At 39.6% G+C, this 17,780-nt stretch overlaps 1 protein-coding gene across 1 annotated transcript in view; it reads left to right on the top strand.

Moving 5' to 3' along the window:
• The window catches only part of LOC124606561 (zinc finger protein aebp2), a gene marked incomplete in the record, with an annotated part of 76,274 nt that overhangs the window by 43,573 nt on the left and 14,921 nt on the right, over positions 1-17,780 (top strand). Inside the window, 1 exon segment of the mRNA XM_047138544.1 lies at positions 8,010-8,160. Within this exon segment, the coding sequence (XP_046994500.1) occupies positions 8,010-8,160 (151 nt within the window).

Below are 17,780 nucleotides of genomic sequence, written 5' to 3' on the forward strand. Positions count from 1 at the left end.
TTGTGTTGTGTTTGTTGGATATACTTGTTTCCCAGTCAGAGTGATTTTTCTTGTAAGAAAATAGCTTTTTTGTTTATTTAATTTTATTTCTTTTTTATCAGTGGGGATATATGTTCTTCAGTTTGCTGAAATCGAATATCATGTTTGCCTTGTAGGAGGTTGGCTTCTCAATGAAAAATTCAAAAAACCTCAAAATATTTTTACTTTTCAGTTTTTCCCATATATCTCAAAAGCTGTGTGTTTTTTGAAGATGATTTACACAAAAGTAAAATAGGTAAAATTTCCTTAAAAATGCACCAATCAAGTGTGATTTTTTGAGGAGCAGTAATGTGATAGAACAAGCTCAACAGCAATGTTTTTGACCCTTATGCGAAAACACACACAATAAATAAATTCAGTTTACTCAAAGGGCAAGGAGCAAAGTGACAAATTAGTAAAACTGCCTTCTGGGCCTTCTCGCTCGCTCTCTCGCTCTCTCTCGCTCGCTCTCGCTCGCTCTCGCTCTCTCTCGCTCGCTCTCTCTCTCGCTCGCTCTCTCTCTCGCTCGCTCTCTCTCTCTCTCGCTCGCTCTCTTCTCGCTCGCTCGCTCTCTCTCTCTCTCGCTCGCTCTCTCTCTCTCGCTCGCTCTCTCTCTCGCTCGCTCTCTCTCTCTCGCTCGCTCTCTCTCTCTCGCTCGCTCTCTCTCTCTCTCGCTCGCTCGCTCGCTCGCTCTCTCTCTCTCGCTCTCTCTCTCTCTCTCGCTCGCTCGCTCGCTCTCTCTCGCTCTCTCGCTCGCTCGCTCTCTCTCGCTCTCTCGCTCGCTCGCTCTCTCTCGCTCTCTCTCTCGCTCTCTCGCTCGCTCGCTCGCTCGCTCGCTCGCTCTCTCTCTCTCTCGCTCGCTCGCTCGCTCTCTCTCTCGCTCGCTCGCTCGCTCTCTCTCTCGCTCTCTCTCTCGCTCGCTCTCTCTCTCGCTCTCTCTCTCGCTCGCTCTCTCTCTCGCTCTCTCTCTCGCTCTCTCTCTCGCTCGCTCTCTCTCTCGCTCTCTCTCTCGCTCGCTCTCTCTCTCGCTCGCTCGCTCGCTCTCTCTCTCGCTCTCTCTCTCGCTCGCTCTCTCTCTCGCTCTCTCTCTCTCTCTCTCTCTCTCTCTCTCTCTCTCTCTCTCTCGCTCGCTCGCTCGCTCGCTCGCTCGCTCGCTCGCTCGCTCGCTCGCTCGCTCTCTCTCTCGCTCTCTCGCTCTCTCTCTCGCTCGCTCTCTCTCTCGCTCGCTCTCTCTCTCTCTCGCTCGCTCTCTCTCGCTCGCTCTCTCGCTCGCTCGCTCTCTCTCTCGCTCGCTCGCTCGCTCGCTCTCTCTCTCTCGCTCGCTCGCTCGCTCGCTCTCTCTCTCTCGCTCGCTCGCTCGCTCGCTCTCTCTCGCTCGCTCGCTCGCTCTCTCTCTCTCTCGCTCGCCTCGCTCTCTCTCTCGCTCGCTCGCGCTCTCTCTCTCTCTCTCGCTCTCTCTCTCTCTCTCGCTCGCTCGCTCTCTCTCTCTCTCGCTCGCTCTCTCTCTCTCTCTCGCTCTCTCTCTCGCTCTCTCTCTCGCTCTCTCTCTCGCTCTCTCTCTCGCTCGCTCTCTCTCTCGCTCTCTCTCTCGCTCGCTCTCTCTCTCGCTCGCTCGCTTCGCTCGCTCGCTCGCTCGGCTCGCTCGCTCTCTCTCTCGCTCTCTCTCTCGCTCGCTCTCTCTCTCGCTCTCTCTCTCGCTCGCTCGCTCGCTCGCTCGCTCGCTCGCTCTCTCTCTCTCTCTCTCTCTCTCTCTCTCTCTCTCTCTCTCTCTCTCTCTCTCTCTCTCTCTCGCTCGCTCGCTCGCTCGCTCGCTCTCTCTCTCTCGCACACACACACACTTGTCTCCGTTTGACTTTTGGTGGCCAAGACAATGTTCCTTAGGCAGTAGAAAGTCCACATGTAGGGTCTTGGGCAAGACAGCAGTACTGCTAGGGTCTCGTCCAGGTTATTTTCATCGCCCGTATTAAAATTGTCACCTATGTTGGAGTACGAACCTTTACAGTGTGGTAACAGTTTCGTGCAGAAAAATTCTTGCACTTTCATTGTGAAGCTGACCACCTACATGGCAGGACACATGAAATTCTGATTCAGCACTCCAAAAAAGAGAGAGAACTGCTGAGAAAGACTTCTACAATTCTTTTACAGAAATGACAGTTTTAAATACAAATTGATTGGACTAATTTACTACATCCTTCAGGTTTTGTCCAGCACATGATAAAAATAGTTTGTGCAGTTGGATATATTTTCAGGCATACTTTACAGATCTTTTGGACAAAAATACTATTCATAAAATTCATGTGCTGTAATGTAAGAAATAAGTTACAGCGGATAACACCACTGTTTAGGTAACTGTATACCACCTTCTGGCAGTATATTGTGAGGTGCATCCAAGCTAACACAGGCTTTACCACAGACAGAATTCCTTCCTTTGCACTGAAATTTACATGAGCAACCCCTCTTTCAATATTTCAACATTGGTACATCATCAGACTTCAGCCTAACTCTGTTCCATTTGGCCTGTGCAGTCACAGACGCCACATCGCCATGTGTCCAGCACATTGCTGGATGTGACCTATTATTCCTGCAATGTATTAGTATACACAGTTAGAATTTGACCAAAACAATTTAGGTTTCAAACATCACTGAAGACGTTCAAAAACGAGCAATTTTACACAAAAGAGATTTCAGTGTAAAAACAAAACACACAATATAAGAAAAGAAATACAATGTTATTAGAAACATTATAGTCTTGAGCTTTTTTGTGGCAATGTCTACTTCAACAGTCTTTCTGACCATCTGTGCTAAAATTATTGCTTCTGGTTCCTTGTGATGCTTCCTTTGGATGTAACTGAGTGAGGTGGTTCAATGATCAGACACTGGTCTCATATCTCATATTTTGGTGGGGGGGGGGGGTTGTTTTTGGTTCAAATCCCTGCCTAGACAGCCAGATATAGATTTCCTGTGATTTCCCTAAACTGCTTAAGGTGAATGCTGAGATGTCTTCTTTTGAAAAGACATTGGCAATTTCCTTTCTGTATGAGAGAGAGGGCCACAATCTCTAGTGACCTTGTCAATACGATGTTAAACCCCACTCTCTCTCCTTTTGGGCATATTGAAACATTCAACTTTATGGTCTTTTGAAGCATCCCTCCCAAATTTTGTCATGCAAGTATACGTATGATCCCAGTTTAACTCTCCACTAAGTTGTTTGGCAAAGCATTAAAAAAATTGTGTACAAGCTAAAAACTGTTGAAAACTTAGTTATTTTTAACAAAATACCCCGTGTAGTGTTGGCAGGAGAAGTCGGCAATGGAGAGTTCTGCGATTTCCACAGATTTACATTCTGGCAGGAGCTGAATTTTATTAATATATGAGGATTCATTTTTAATGCTTCACGGACGCACTGGTAAAGTGTGTGCAGTCAAATCAGATGTTTAAAATTACTGCAAATAGACCACACATTGTAAAATGCCAGAAACATGTAATGAGCTGTCTTTTAGGTACTAGTTACGGTCATACTTAATTCTGCAAGGATTATCTGTTTTCTTCAGATCATTAGTTAAGAAATGTTAGTTTTGTTCGTATTCTATTCAAGAATCCTAATAAAATATTGAAAACACATTTATTCTGCCAATCAGTACTCAGCCAGCATAAAAAAAGACTGGATTATCAGCTATTACTTGTTGTAACTGTGACACCAGTTTCTTTTCAGAGAGATAAAAGATACAATTTCTGTAAGGTGTTCTTAGCAGGAAAAATGTTTCCTAGTATTCACTTGGAAAGGAGATACTGTGTGTTTGAATTGGTTCACTGTATGATCAAATAATATTTTTGCTTCTTAGAACTTACCCCTTACAAACTACTTTTTTGACCTATTTCTGCACTACTTTTTGATGTGCATTTGGCTTTCCAACAGCTTTCTTTTATGCTTCTTGTAAATTGTAACTGAGGGAACCACAAACACTATGCCTTACAGGAGATTCTGCACTCTGAATGCTGCTGCTGCTGCTGCTGCTGCTGCTGCTACTAAGCTGCATACTGCCATATACACTCATGCTCATAAATAAAGGATAATTGCAGAATGTGGTGCTGCACAATGTGGCACTACACAAAACTGGTTCTAATAGCACAGGCACATAGGGAACACACATGACGCAGATCTGTAAGTCCACTGTATTGGTGATAAGTTGAGAAAACTGTCCTGAAACACATGTACTACAAAACGCCATTGTTTCCTACGCATGTACTCTGACATCAATATAGGGTATGATCACCATGCACACGTACACAGGCCGCACAATGGGTTGGCATACTCTGGATGAGGTGGTCGAGCAGCTGCTGGGATATAGCCTCCCATTCTCGCACCAGTGCCTGTCTGAGTTTCTGAAGTATTGTAGGGGTTTGAAGACGTGAAGCGATACGTCGACCGAGAGCATCCCAGATGTGCTCAGTGGTATCTGGTTCCTGGTTCACACCAGATGAAAACCTGACTAGAATCACTGTTCAGAGTATACCTGGACTCGTCCGTGAACATAACCTGGGACCACTGTTCCAATGACCATGCACTGTGTTCTTGACACCAGGATTTACGGGGTCAGTGGAATGCACCTTGCTGGTCTCCGGGCGAATAAACCATGTCTGTTCAGTCATTTGCACACTGTGTGTCTGAAGATAACTGTCCCAGTGGCTGCGGTAAGGTGCCGAGCAAGGCTACCTGCTGTTCTCCGTGACCATCTGTGGGCACTGATGATGAGACTCTGGTCTTCTTGTGGTGTTGAACACTGTGGATGTACTGTACTGTAGTGCCTGGACACGTTTTCTGTCTGCTGGAATCGTTGTCATAAGCTTGAGATCACACTTTGTGGCACACGGAGGGCCTGTGATACGACCTGCTGTGTTTGACCAGCCTCCAGTTGCCCTAGTATTCTACCCCTCATAATGTCATCAATGTGTGTTCTTTGAGCCATTTTCAACACAGTCACCATTAGCACGTCTGAAAACGTCTGCACACTTACTTGCTGCAACGTACTCTTGACATGCACCAAAACACCTCTGCATATGTGGACTGCTGCCAGCGCCACCACCGTGCGAAGACCGCAGGTCGAATGCACCGCATGGCCATACCCTGAGGTGATTTAAACCCGCAAACCGCCCACCGGAGTGTTGTTTCACAATGTATCAGCATTATCCTTAATTTAAGAGCATGAGTGTAGTTTGAGATATGAGTGAACATTTGACCGGTGGTAGAGCACAAGTGCTATCAGAAAAGAAGTAAAGCAGCAAAACGTTTTTTGAGGAAATGTAGCAGATTATAAATTTCATAAATATGTTAAAAATAGTGTAAATAAGTACAGTGGTAGTTGTAAAAATTGAAATTAGTGCAGTACAAATTACATTCAGTTTATTCCTTTATGTGTAATATCCTAAATACTGTATTAAATTTCAGATTTTGTTATTTTACTTTGCAAGTATTATGAAATATCTTCTCCTCCTCACCTTCTCACATAGTGGGTTGAATATAGTGTTTTTCTTTTGTGCATCTGTCCATATCACTAACAGTTGGTTGAAGTACATTCACTAAAATATTGTTGTCATTAATTGAAGACAGCATTCTACAGGTAAAATAAAATAAGTATAAAAGCAAAAGTCTGTTGGAAGGAAGTAGGAGCTGTCTCAGGTGCTAGTCATTTTACTCTTTAGTGTCACAGAATGATTAAAAATGACCCAATCACAGATTTTAGAAAGAAATTACAGTAAAAATTCAGAGAAATTAATAAGACAGATAACTTTGGGATTAAAGCACCTTTCACTAGAATTGCTCTACCTAATCCAGAGACCATGCTGTAGTCAATACTTGACACTCAACTGCCACCAGTACCGTTAAATTCTCCAGTCTGTTATTCCAAAGTGAATCTCGTGCACAAAATGAATACTTGGAGTGAGGCAAAAAATTAAAAAAATCAGAATATTATCAAAAACATTATTATTATTATTATTATTATTATTATTATTATTAGTTTCTTAAATAATAATAATAATAACAAAATAGCTCTGGCGTAAATGGTGACGTTTTCAATTCATTGCTAACCAAATTAAATTATTAGTTTCTCACTTTGGGAGGAAATGTTGCACTCACTAATGGCCATGAAATACAGTTGCATTAATTTTATTTGTGCCGAAACAGCAGGAACTACCAATAGACTTTAGTTTTGAAAATGCAGGGTGTCCCACTCAAACCTCCTGGATTTCAAAGACCCAGGAAAAAAAAAATCCACAGTAGATACAGCAATGAAAACTGCACCACATTGTACAGCATCTCAAAGAATTAATTTGTCTTCAATACACCTCTACATGAGAACCATTTGTAGCACAAAGAATATTGAGTGTATGTACAATTTCTTCCCAAGTTCTTCGTAACATTTCCTCTGTTACTGTTGCAGTCGCATTAGTGATACGATGTTGCATTGGAGGAATATCGTCCACTTTGGTCACCTACACGTGGTCCTTCATGAATCCCCACCTGAAGAAATCAAGTGGCTTAATGTCAGGTGGACGTGGTGGCCAGACAATGGGTCCGATCCAACGATTGGGGAATTTCCTATCCAGGAACTTGCGAACGGGCGTTGACCAATGTTGCGGAGCTCCATCTTGTTGAAAAATGTTGTTGGGTTGGAAGTCTTGTATCTGAGGGTACACAAACTGCTCCAACATGTCCAGATACACTGACCAATTCACTGTCTGTTCCACAAAGAACAATGGTCGAACAATCCTGTCGTGCATTAGCGCGCACCAGACGGTTTAGGGCTATCATGAACATGTTCAATGACAACGTGCGGATTTTGCTAACCCCAAATTCAAATATTATGCCTATTAACCCTTCCTGGTAGATGAAAGGTTGCCTCCTCTGATAACAAACATCTTCCTGAGAAGCTGGCAGTAAATCGTTTTTGGCATGGTTTGTCATTCAACATCAGATGTTGCAGAATATGCACTTTGTAAGCACACATACAAAGAAAGAATGAGATTTTCACTCTGCAGTGGAGTGTGCACTGACATGAAACTTCCTGGCAGATTAAATCTGTGCGCCCGACCGAGACTCGAACTCGGGAGCACTTGCCCGCGAAAGGCAAAGGTCCCGAGTTAGAGTCTCGGTCGGGCACACAGCCTCAATCTGCCAGGAAGTTTCACACATACAAAGACTCTGGTGAACTACATGATGCAATGTTGTTTGAGGTACATCAGGTTGCCTAGATGCTTGATGAATTGACTTACGTGGGCTTTTGAGGAACATTTCTCTGATGTCCTCCACTGTCTCTTCTGAAACTCCGTAACGTGCACCGCCAGAATGTTTCAGAACACTTCCTGTTGCCAGAAACTTCAGATACCATTCCTTAATTGTTTTCACGTCAGGTGTATCACATTCATACACATGACGATAATTTCTTTGCACAGTAATCGGCGATTTTGTCTCTGCGAACTGCACTACTGCTTGTGCGCGCTGCTGTGTAGTCGTAATTTTCACTTCATGCGACCATGCTGTTCTCTCGCACTTGGCACTTCTGACGTGGGAATATAAATTCTTTGAGGTGCTCTACAATGTGGTGCATTTTTCATTGTCGTATCTACTGTGGTTTTGTCTCCTGGGTCCTTGAAATCGGGAAGGTTTGAGTGTGACATCCTGTATAATGCCTTACGTAATTACAAAATTCATCAGGACATTAAAATTCTATAACTGACGAAGTGACAGCTTTTTCCAGAGCAGCAGCTTTCTTTTTAAATTATACATTAAATAACCTTTTACTAATGTATACCATACTCATTCCACATCAATCAAGTTTTTCAGCATTGATGGACTGGGTGTGTGAAAGGAGAGGGTGGGAAGGTGGAGGGGGGGGGGAGGGGTGGAGATGGGCGAATTCATTGCACTTGAACTTCATCAAAATGGAGTAAAACAATACGAGACAGTAATTTAAAAATGTGATCCATTGCAGACGACACTAGAGCGGCACGTCAATAGCCACTTCAACCAGACAGAATCGAGTGGCAGTGGCGGTAGTGCGCGACGTACTCCGGAAAATGTGAGCAATAAACTCTTCCGGCGCAATGGGAAGAAGTTACGCTATCGACGACAACCTTGGTCAGGTAAGGCCTCTGATCCTTCCATGGTGTGATGCATTTTTCAGGAAGGCAATTGCGTGATGTGGTTGTCAGCTGCTGCAACCTGCACTTCTGAGAGTACTAAGCTAAAGCATTTTATTGTTAATGTATCACATTGTTAGTAATAAAAGTATCAAAAATTCTATATTGATCGTATATTAGATAAGTGTGGATCGATGGCACAGTAATATATTCCCGGACTACAGATCCTGAGGTCTCGGGCTCAATCCCTAGTCAGTCCTAAAATTGTTATCTGTTATTCATCACTTCTTTCACTTCTGGCAAAGTTTGAGTCAGAGTTGTGCTGTGGTCGGAATCCACGTTAATCTGTAGATCCCCTTACAGCTGGCTGGGTAAGTCAGTTCAGAGGTTGGAGGAAGGCAACGGCATACAACCTCAAATAGCACCACGCCTAATAAGGCACTGTGGATTTCAATACAGTATTTGGACTGAAGACTACTTTACTTTTATGTAATAAATATAGGAACCATAGTTTTTGATAAAATATGATATGATAACTTGGCTGACACAATCAGATGTAACTGTTAATAATGTAGGACAACCTGGTCTGCAGAATCAGGTGCCAACAATAACAGAATATGGAGGGATGTGGTTAGGTACTGTGAAGATAACATAATCATTATCTAGAGAAGTCAGTATCTATCAGCCAGCATAGTGGTCTGTAAAAAGAATTGTCACACAATGCAATTTTGTGTTACGGTCTCTTCCTTCCATCTGCTAGAAATTCAGTTTTTTTCTTTTTCTTTTTTCCTTTGAAATAGCGTTCTGTTGGGTCTGCATTTGGGGTAATAGTTACAGTTTCTCTGGCATTCAGTTTTCAAAATTATCAGAAAAAGTTATTTATATGCATGGCCCAGTTTCAAATGAGGAGTCCATCTGTACTGCGAGGATGGCTCTATAGTTACAGCATTACAAGTTCATTGTAAGCAACTATGAAGTTATACAGAGCTGAGAGTTTGGCCATTTTCATTTAATTTGCATAGTTCGTCATATAGAATCCAGCATGATCTTACATCCTTAAAAAAAGCCTCTCTAATGAATATCACTAATTATTATTATTATTATTATTATTATTATTATTATTATTTCTTTCCTTTCTCAGGCGTTATGTCTGGTTAAAAATGGAAAGTGACGCGGACCTTGATAAAGCGTGACTTCCTTTTAACTGTACGGTATGTTACATTGCATTTAGGGACTTTAGGGTAACTGAACATGTATCAATAATTACAAATTTCTGTAGTTGTATATATACGTTTGGATGTAGCTATATTGCGTTGATGTACTGGTGGATATTATGTGGTATGACTCCTGTAGTTGATAGGGCACTGATCCATATGTAATGATAATGATAATGATAATAATAATAATAATAAATAGAAGGAAACAAAACCAAACATTCAACACAAACCAAAAGAAATTTTACCAGACAATAGATAACACACACATTAAAATAGACAATCCCCCAAACATAACAGACATGGAACACTTCTGGAGCAACATATGGTCAAACCCAGTACAACATAACATGCATGCACGGTGGATACAAGCAGAAACAGACACATACAAGATGATACCACAAATGCCTGAAGTGATAATTTTGCAACATGAAGTCACCCGAGCAATTAATTCTATGCACAATTGGAAAGCCCCTGGAAAAGATAAAATAGCAAATTTCTGGCTAAAGAAATTTGCCTCAACACATTGACATCTAACTAAATTATTTAACAGTTACATTGCAGACCCATACGCATTCCCTGATACACTTATCACATGGAATAACTTATCTGAAACCTAAAGATCAAGCAGACACAGCAAACCCAGCTAAATATCGCCCCATAACATGCCTACCAACAATATACAAAATATTAACTTCAGTCATTACACAGAAATTGACACATACAACACAGAACAAAATTATAAATGAAGAACAAAAAGCCTGTTGCAAAGGAGCACGAGGATGTAAAGAGCAACTGATAATAGATGCAGAGGTGACATATCAAGCTAAAACTAAACAAAGGTCGCTACACTATGCATACATTGATAACCAAAAAGCTTTTGATAGTGTACCCCACTCATGGTTACTACAAATATTGGAAATATACAAAGTAGATCCTAAACTGATACAGTTCCTAAACATAGTAATGAAAAATTGGAAAACCACACTTAATATCCAAACAAATTCAAATAATATCACATCACAGCCAATACAGATTAAGCGTGGAATATAACAAGGAGACTCATTAAGTCCTTTCTGGTTCTGTCTTGCTCTGAACCCACCATCCAACATGTTAAATAATACAAATTATGGATATAATATTACTGGAACATACCCACACAAAATCACACGTTTGCTATACATGGATGATCTAAAACTACTGGCAGCAACCAATCAACAACTCAACCAATTACTAAAGATAACGGAAATATTCAGCAATGATATAAATAAGGGTTTCGGAAGAGACAAATGTAAGAAAAATAGCATAGTCAAGGGAAAACACACTAAACAAGAAGATTACATATTGGATAACCACAGCGACTGCATAGAAGCGATGGAAAAAACAGATGCCTATAAATATCTAGGATACTGACAAAAAATTGGAATAGATAATAGAAATATTAAAGAAGAACCAAAAGAAAAATATAGACAAAGACTAACAAAAATACTGAAAACAGAATTGACAGCAAGAAACAAGACAAAAGCTATAAATACTTACGCTATACCAATATTGACCTACTCATTTGGAGTAGTGAAGTGGAGTAACACAGACCTAGAAGCACTCAATACACTTACACGATCACAATGCCACAAATATAGAATACATCACATACATTCAGCAACAGAAAGATTTACATTATTATTATTATTATTATTATTGGTTCGCAGAAGAGCTTCTGTAAAGTTTGGAAGGTAGGAGACGAGATACTGGCAGAAGTAAAGCTGTGAGTACCGGGCGTGAGTCGTGCTTCGGTAGCTCAGTTGGTAGAGCACTTGCCCGCGAAAGGCAAAGGTCCCGAGTTCGAGTCTCGGTCGGGCACACAGTTTTAATCTGCCAGGAAGTTTCATATCAGCGCACACTCCGCTGCAGAGTGAAAATCTCATTCTGGATTATTATTATTATTATTATTTCATATGGATCAGTGCCCTGGTGCAAGTCTTTATATCGGATGCCACCTTGTCGACTTGTCTCTCCCTCATCTACCCCACTCACCCAACCGGGGAAAGGGGACCTACAGTTTAATTTAGGATCTGAACCATGTGTTTTTTCTGGATACTCCTCACATCATTGAGAGGCGAAAGCTAGGTTAAAGTAAAGACTGAAAAATCTGTGGTCCGACCGAAATTAGATTACGCAGCCTATCGGTTTCCACACACTTACTTTTACCACTAGTTCACATGAAATTCATTGTTGCATTGTGCTTCCTGTCAGTTGTGAAAAGTATGAATCTGACAATGGGAGGTTGCGAGGGGTGTTGTGTCAACTTTTAAAACTACCTACACAATGGAGTAGGTTCGGGTCCCAGGCATCACACCCAGCAGCAGCCCACCCTAGTGGGCCTTTGTTTGATGCATATTTATTTCTTGTTGTTTGCTTTGTCATATTAATAATTGTATTAAGTTTTTTATTAATTGTATTAAGTTTTTTATTCAATCACATTTTTCTTCTTATTTTTTTTTAAAATTTGGGTTCTTTATTTGTGTGATTTTTAACTATTTTTCTTTATCTGTATTGTAATCTTTAATTATTAAAACACCAATCCATCAACTGAAAAACAAAAAATTAAATAATATGCCAATATTTAAATTGTTGTGCAGTAATCATAAAATTTTTTGCATTATGAGATGCACTTTTATTGGGTGGTAATCATTAAACAAACAGTCAAACATAAATTATTCTCTCACGATGGACAAAATTCAAATGCTGCCCTCCTGTAATCACATTCTTTCTTCAACAAACTCAAAGGAAAGTACACTTCATTAACGTTAAGAGATACTGTCTTTCCATTAATCCATATCGAGCATACCGTGTCATATTACTAAATGCTCTTACACACAGAATCCAGTGAACAAATGAATGGATTTTGGATATTATGCAGACAGTATATCGTGGCAGTCGCCCATGACTGTAAACAAACGAGAACTTAGACTGGCCGAGGGCAGAGGAGTGGTGCAGCGGAGTACGCTGTGCCTCCCTCTCTGTGTTCTGTGCTTCCACGAAAGAACAACTGACATAAGTCACAGGAATTGTTGATTTCTTTTCTTGCCGTGAGAGTCTCATTCGAATCCCTTTATGCATCAGGGTTAGTTTCAAACTACAGTACACAAAGCAGTTTGAAGTGGCTGCAGCACAATTGTTTGCTGCATTTGGCAGTGGTTGTTGAGGCCTGACATCTACTGGTATCTTATACACCCACAGTTCAAAATACCCCACCACCTAAAACTGCCACAATATAGTGTCCACACAGCAGATCTTCATCTTTAGCAATTTTGCTTTTATCTTGAAGTAATTTGGATGCACCCCTAAAGTTTTTTTTAATTGTATTTTTCAACTGATAACTAAAATAAACCTCACACAGCTGACACAGAGGAGTACATTTTAGTGGACTAACTTTCACAGTGCTCATAGCTTTTCCAGCCTATTTACAAATACTTTGTTATATAATGTGTTACTGCTCTCACTACTCCACGATAAGGTTACAAATAAAAAGAAATTACATTTGAACTAATTTATTGCATATAAATAAAAGTAAGTCATTTTAATAAAGACTTAAAAATAAAAGTTTAATAGCATTTGATGTGGTACAGACCAACGACCTTCAACACGTCAGCTGCTCTCAAATGTTGTTATTTTTAGGGCTCTAGTGCATCACGCAGAATTAATTTTCATTGATAACTCACAAATGACAGCCCACTAGAGTGGATGGCTCCAAGGTGGAATACCTGGGACCCCATACTTCACCACTGTGCAGATGGTTTCAAAAGTCGATTCATCTAGGGACTTCCCTTGTGTGTGCAAGAGTTTGTAGTTCATGTCTTACCTTACTATTTCTTGAATTGTCATCCTTAACTGTCTCAACTCTGTAGGAGGGAATCTGTGGTCTTTGTTAATTTTATTTTATCTGGTGTGATATTTCTGAGAGTGATTTTGTTCTTACGATTGACGTGTCCGTAATATCCCCTATTTCAAGCACAGCATTAAGTGCCGTGTGAAAAATTTTCTCAGAGTTTTGGTAAACTGCATAACATAGCAAGAGTTTTGATGCTTCCAGAATTGTGGGCAGTAGTGCCAGTCATACATTGAAATAAATAATTATTCTGCTCTTAAAGAATTGCTTTTTGCATCTCTGAATTGCTGTTTATGTAACGGAAGGTAAGAAGGTGCTGGGCGTTGAGGCAATTTCCTGTTTAATGTGTGTACCTAAACCTATCAGTACAGTGTGTTGCATAATATTTATCAGATTTTTGTTTTATTTTTGTAAAATCTCCTTACAGTGACTAGCAGTGTTTCCTTCATGTGTGTAAGAACTTGTGTTTTGTCAAGTATGCCTGGGCTCTTAAATTTGTTATGAATTATTGATTGTTACTGTCAAGTGTGCTCGAGATTCATCAGTGTATGTGCTTATGTCCGACAGTGTTCTCTACCACTGACTGCATCAACGATCTTCAGATGCTTGCCAGCATTGAGCAGTGCATTTAAATAGAAGTGACAGTAAGCTGTGGCTGTCCCTTGAATTTTTCTCTCTTGTCTTTGCGGTACATACTGAATGCCTTTTGGTGACAATTTGTAGAGTTCAACATAAAGCTGTTAGGTGGAAGATGCAATTTGCTTAGCCAAGAAAAGAAATTTCTGAACACATTAACTAATAACCACAATAACATCATTACTCATCAGTTGAAATAGTACTGGTTATAATTATATTGAAAATATAATACACATTTTTAAGCATAAATTATCAAAGAAACTAGCCTTATGGTAAAAAATGGAAGTTCAGTGGGTGACAACAACAACAACAACAACAACAACAACAGTGAATGAAATCATGTTTGTTTTCAAAGCATGTTAACTGAATTTTAATTCCCATTAATCACGTTCCATAGATCCTGTTGAGAAGCAGAACTTTCAGAGATGTGAAAAGTGCAATGATAAATAGCAGAAGAGAAGCAAATATTAGAAACTCAATTTGTACAGTGCATACACAATAAAATATTGCTCTACTGCTTAATACTGTGGTTAAGGGGGCCAGGCAGACAGTTTTTTTTTTTTTTTTAGGTTAAAGCAAAAGTCCAGACAGATGACAATTAAGGTAAATAGATTAAAAGAAACTTCACATAAAGTATCAACATAATTAATCAAAATGTCAGGGGAATAAAAAATAAAGTAGATGAGCTATTAGTGTATTTACACCATGTAACTGTGGACATGGATAGTGTCAGTATAAGTGGGTATAATTTAGCATCTTACACTTTTAGATCTATGATGGATAAAGGGTATAAATGCAAAACTGCAGAAGTAAGCAAATTTTGTGTTGATCAGCACTTTGAGGTTTGTGCATGTGAACTGCAGCTAGATAATGTAGTACTGATATTAGCAACAGTATACAGGTCCCCATTAGGAGACTGGGAGCTGTTCATAAAAAAAATTTGACTCCTTATTATGCTGTTGGTCAGACAAAAAGAAGAAGTTATTAATCTGTGGTGATTTCAATGTAAACATTCTAAGTAATTCCAAGAGGAAAAGTGAACTAGAAGTGTTATTAACAACATATAACTTAGAATCAGTGATCAATTTCTGTACACGTATAGCTCAGGACAATAGCATGCTGATAGATACCATGTTTGTACAGGAAGAGGATGTAAAACAAACACGTGCTTTCCCTGTGGTAAATGGACTGGTAGGTTTTGTAAGTCCATCAGTTGTGCATCGTGGTCTAACAGGGTGTACAGTTCAGAAACCATTATGTAAAAGTGTGAGGTTCCTCAACCCGGTATCTATACAGCACTTAAGAGAAAGCTTAAGATATGTTAATTGCGAAGATGTGTATAATGAGCCAAATGCTAATGATATATCCCTCTTTGAACATTGTTTCCCAAACAAAATTACTAACTGTATCACCATACACTTTTCAAAGAAACCTTGGATTACTACAGGTATTAAAGTGTCTTCAGAAAGAAAAATAAAACTGTGTGAGACAGCAAGAACTAGTAAAGATCCAGTAGTAGTTTTACACTATAAAAATTATTGTAACATACTGAAAAAAGTTGTAAGGAAATAAAGAAATATGTATGTTAGAGAAGAAATTAACAACTCTGGCAATAAAATCAAATCAATATGGAATGCTGTTAGAAGGGAGACAGGAAAAGTAACCACTGGGGGTAGGTTGTATTACTGTTACAGAGAGACCATCCTAACCAACAGTACACAAGTAGCTAATGTATTTAACAACCATTTCCAGGAGAAAAATTGGCGAGAACAGTTCAAAAGAAAAAGCTAGGCAGTACATGGAAGAGTCTGTTTTGAAAAAAATTAGATTGTTTCACCTAACAACCTCTTGTGAAATAATTAAAATTATTAAATATTTGAAAAATAAATATTCTGTAGGAGTAGATGACATCTCTAATAAGATATTAAAACAATCTGGAGCAATTACAGCTGATGTTCTGAGACACATGTGTAATGCATCACTGACTCAAGGTATTTTCCCAGATGGGTTGAAATATGCCATTGTTAGGCCTCTCTATAAAAAGGGTGACACCACAGATACCAATAATTATTGGACAGTATCCTTGCTTACAGCATTTTCAAAAATCTTGGAGAAAGTAATGTACTCGATTGGTTAGCCATCTCAGCAGTAATGGGGTACTTCGTAAATCACAGTTCGAATTTCAAAAATGCTGTTCCACTGAGACACAATATAAAATTTCACTGTCCACATAAGAGTGCCCTTAAATAGTAAAATGTCACCAATAGGAATTTTCTGTGACTTGTCCAAAGCATTTGATTGTGTGAACCACGACATATGTTAAAGAAATTACAATTCTGTGGTATAAGTGGAATAGCATATGAGTGGTTTAAGTTCAAATGGTTCAAATGGCTCTGAGCACTATGGGACTTAACATCTATGGTCATCAGTCCCCTAGAACTTAGAACTATTTAAACCTAACTAACCTAAGAACATCACACAACACCCAGCCATCACGAGGCAGAGAAAATCCTTGACCCCGATACCTACAGAACAGAAAGCAAAAAGTTTCCTTATATGGGTCAAGTGACTTGTAAGTTTGCCACTTCATCTAACTGGGATGAAATTACATTAGGTGTTCCATAGGGTTCAATCATGGGTCCCCTCCTGTTCTTCGTATATGTGAATGACCTCCCTTCCTATCTTGAAACATTCAAATTGAAAATGATACAAATAAGGTCTTTGGAAAAGTCATTAATTGGTTTTCTGCAAATGGGCTTGCTCTAAACTTTGAAAAAACACAGTACATCCAATTTTCTACTGCAAAAAGGACAGTTCCTTCAATAAATATAACACATCATCAGAAGTCATTAGACAGGGTAGAACATACTAAGTTTTTGGTTGTACACGTAGATGAGAATCTGAATTGGAAAATTCATATTTTGGATCTTCTAAAGTGACTAGGTTCAGCAAGTTTTGCAATCAGAATAATTCCCAATTTTAATGATATAGAGATTAGTAAGCTAACGTACTTTGCATACTTTCACTCTCTGATGTCGTACAGAATAATATTTTGGGGTAACTCAACATTTAGACAAAAAGTATTCAGTGCTCAAAAGAAAGTAGTTAGAATAATGTGTGGGGTTCATAGCCGCACATCTTGTAGGCATCTTTTTAAAAGACTGGGAATTCTTAAAACAGCCTCACAATACGTCTACTCACTAATGAAATTTGTTCTCAACAACATGGACCAGTTTAAAAACCACAGTGACATTCATGATTATAATACCAGAAAAAAGAAAGGCTTGCACTATCCTTTACTCAACCTATCTTTGGCACAGAAAGGGGTAAAATATGCTGCATTAAAAATTTTTGTCAAATTACCAGGTGAAATAAGGTGTCTGACAGATAGACAGCTTCAAAAATAAATTGAAGTCATATCACCTTGACAACTCCTTCTATGCCGTAGATGAATTCTTGAATAGGAATAAATAAATCTATAAATATAGTATGTGTATTTTGTGCCATATAAGAAAATGGGGTAAATAATAGAAAAAATTGAAAAAAATCAGCAGAGGTTGAGGCCTGGTGGGTAATGGGATAATTTCAAGTTGCTACCCCTCGTACCTCACCTGCCATTCATCAACATCTTTGCCTCTGTACTTCAGCCTCGACTGACATCTCTACCCAACCTTTTTGAATTTACACGTCTGCCTCGGTCTGTATATGTGTGATGGAAGAATGTGTGTGTGTGTGTGTGTGTGTGTGTGTGTGTGTGTGTGTGTGTGTGTGTGTGTGTGTGCATTTCTTGTGCATTTGACACGTTCCACATCATAACGGCTACCGTACCGTGCGATTGATCAATGGAACACGCAACCAACCAACTAACAACCAACCATCTGTGC

Source organism: Schistocerca americana, chromosome 3 (assembly GCF_021461395.2).
Source record: "Schistocerca americana isolate TAMUIC-IGC-003095 chromosome 3, iqSchAmer2.1, whole genome shotgun sequence".
NCBI lineage: Eukaryota > Metazoa > Arthropoda > Insecta > Orthoptera > Acrididae > Schistocerca > Schistocerca americana.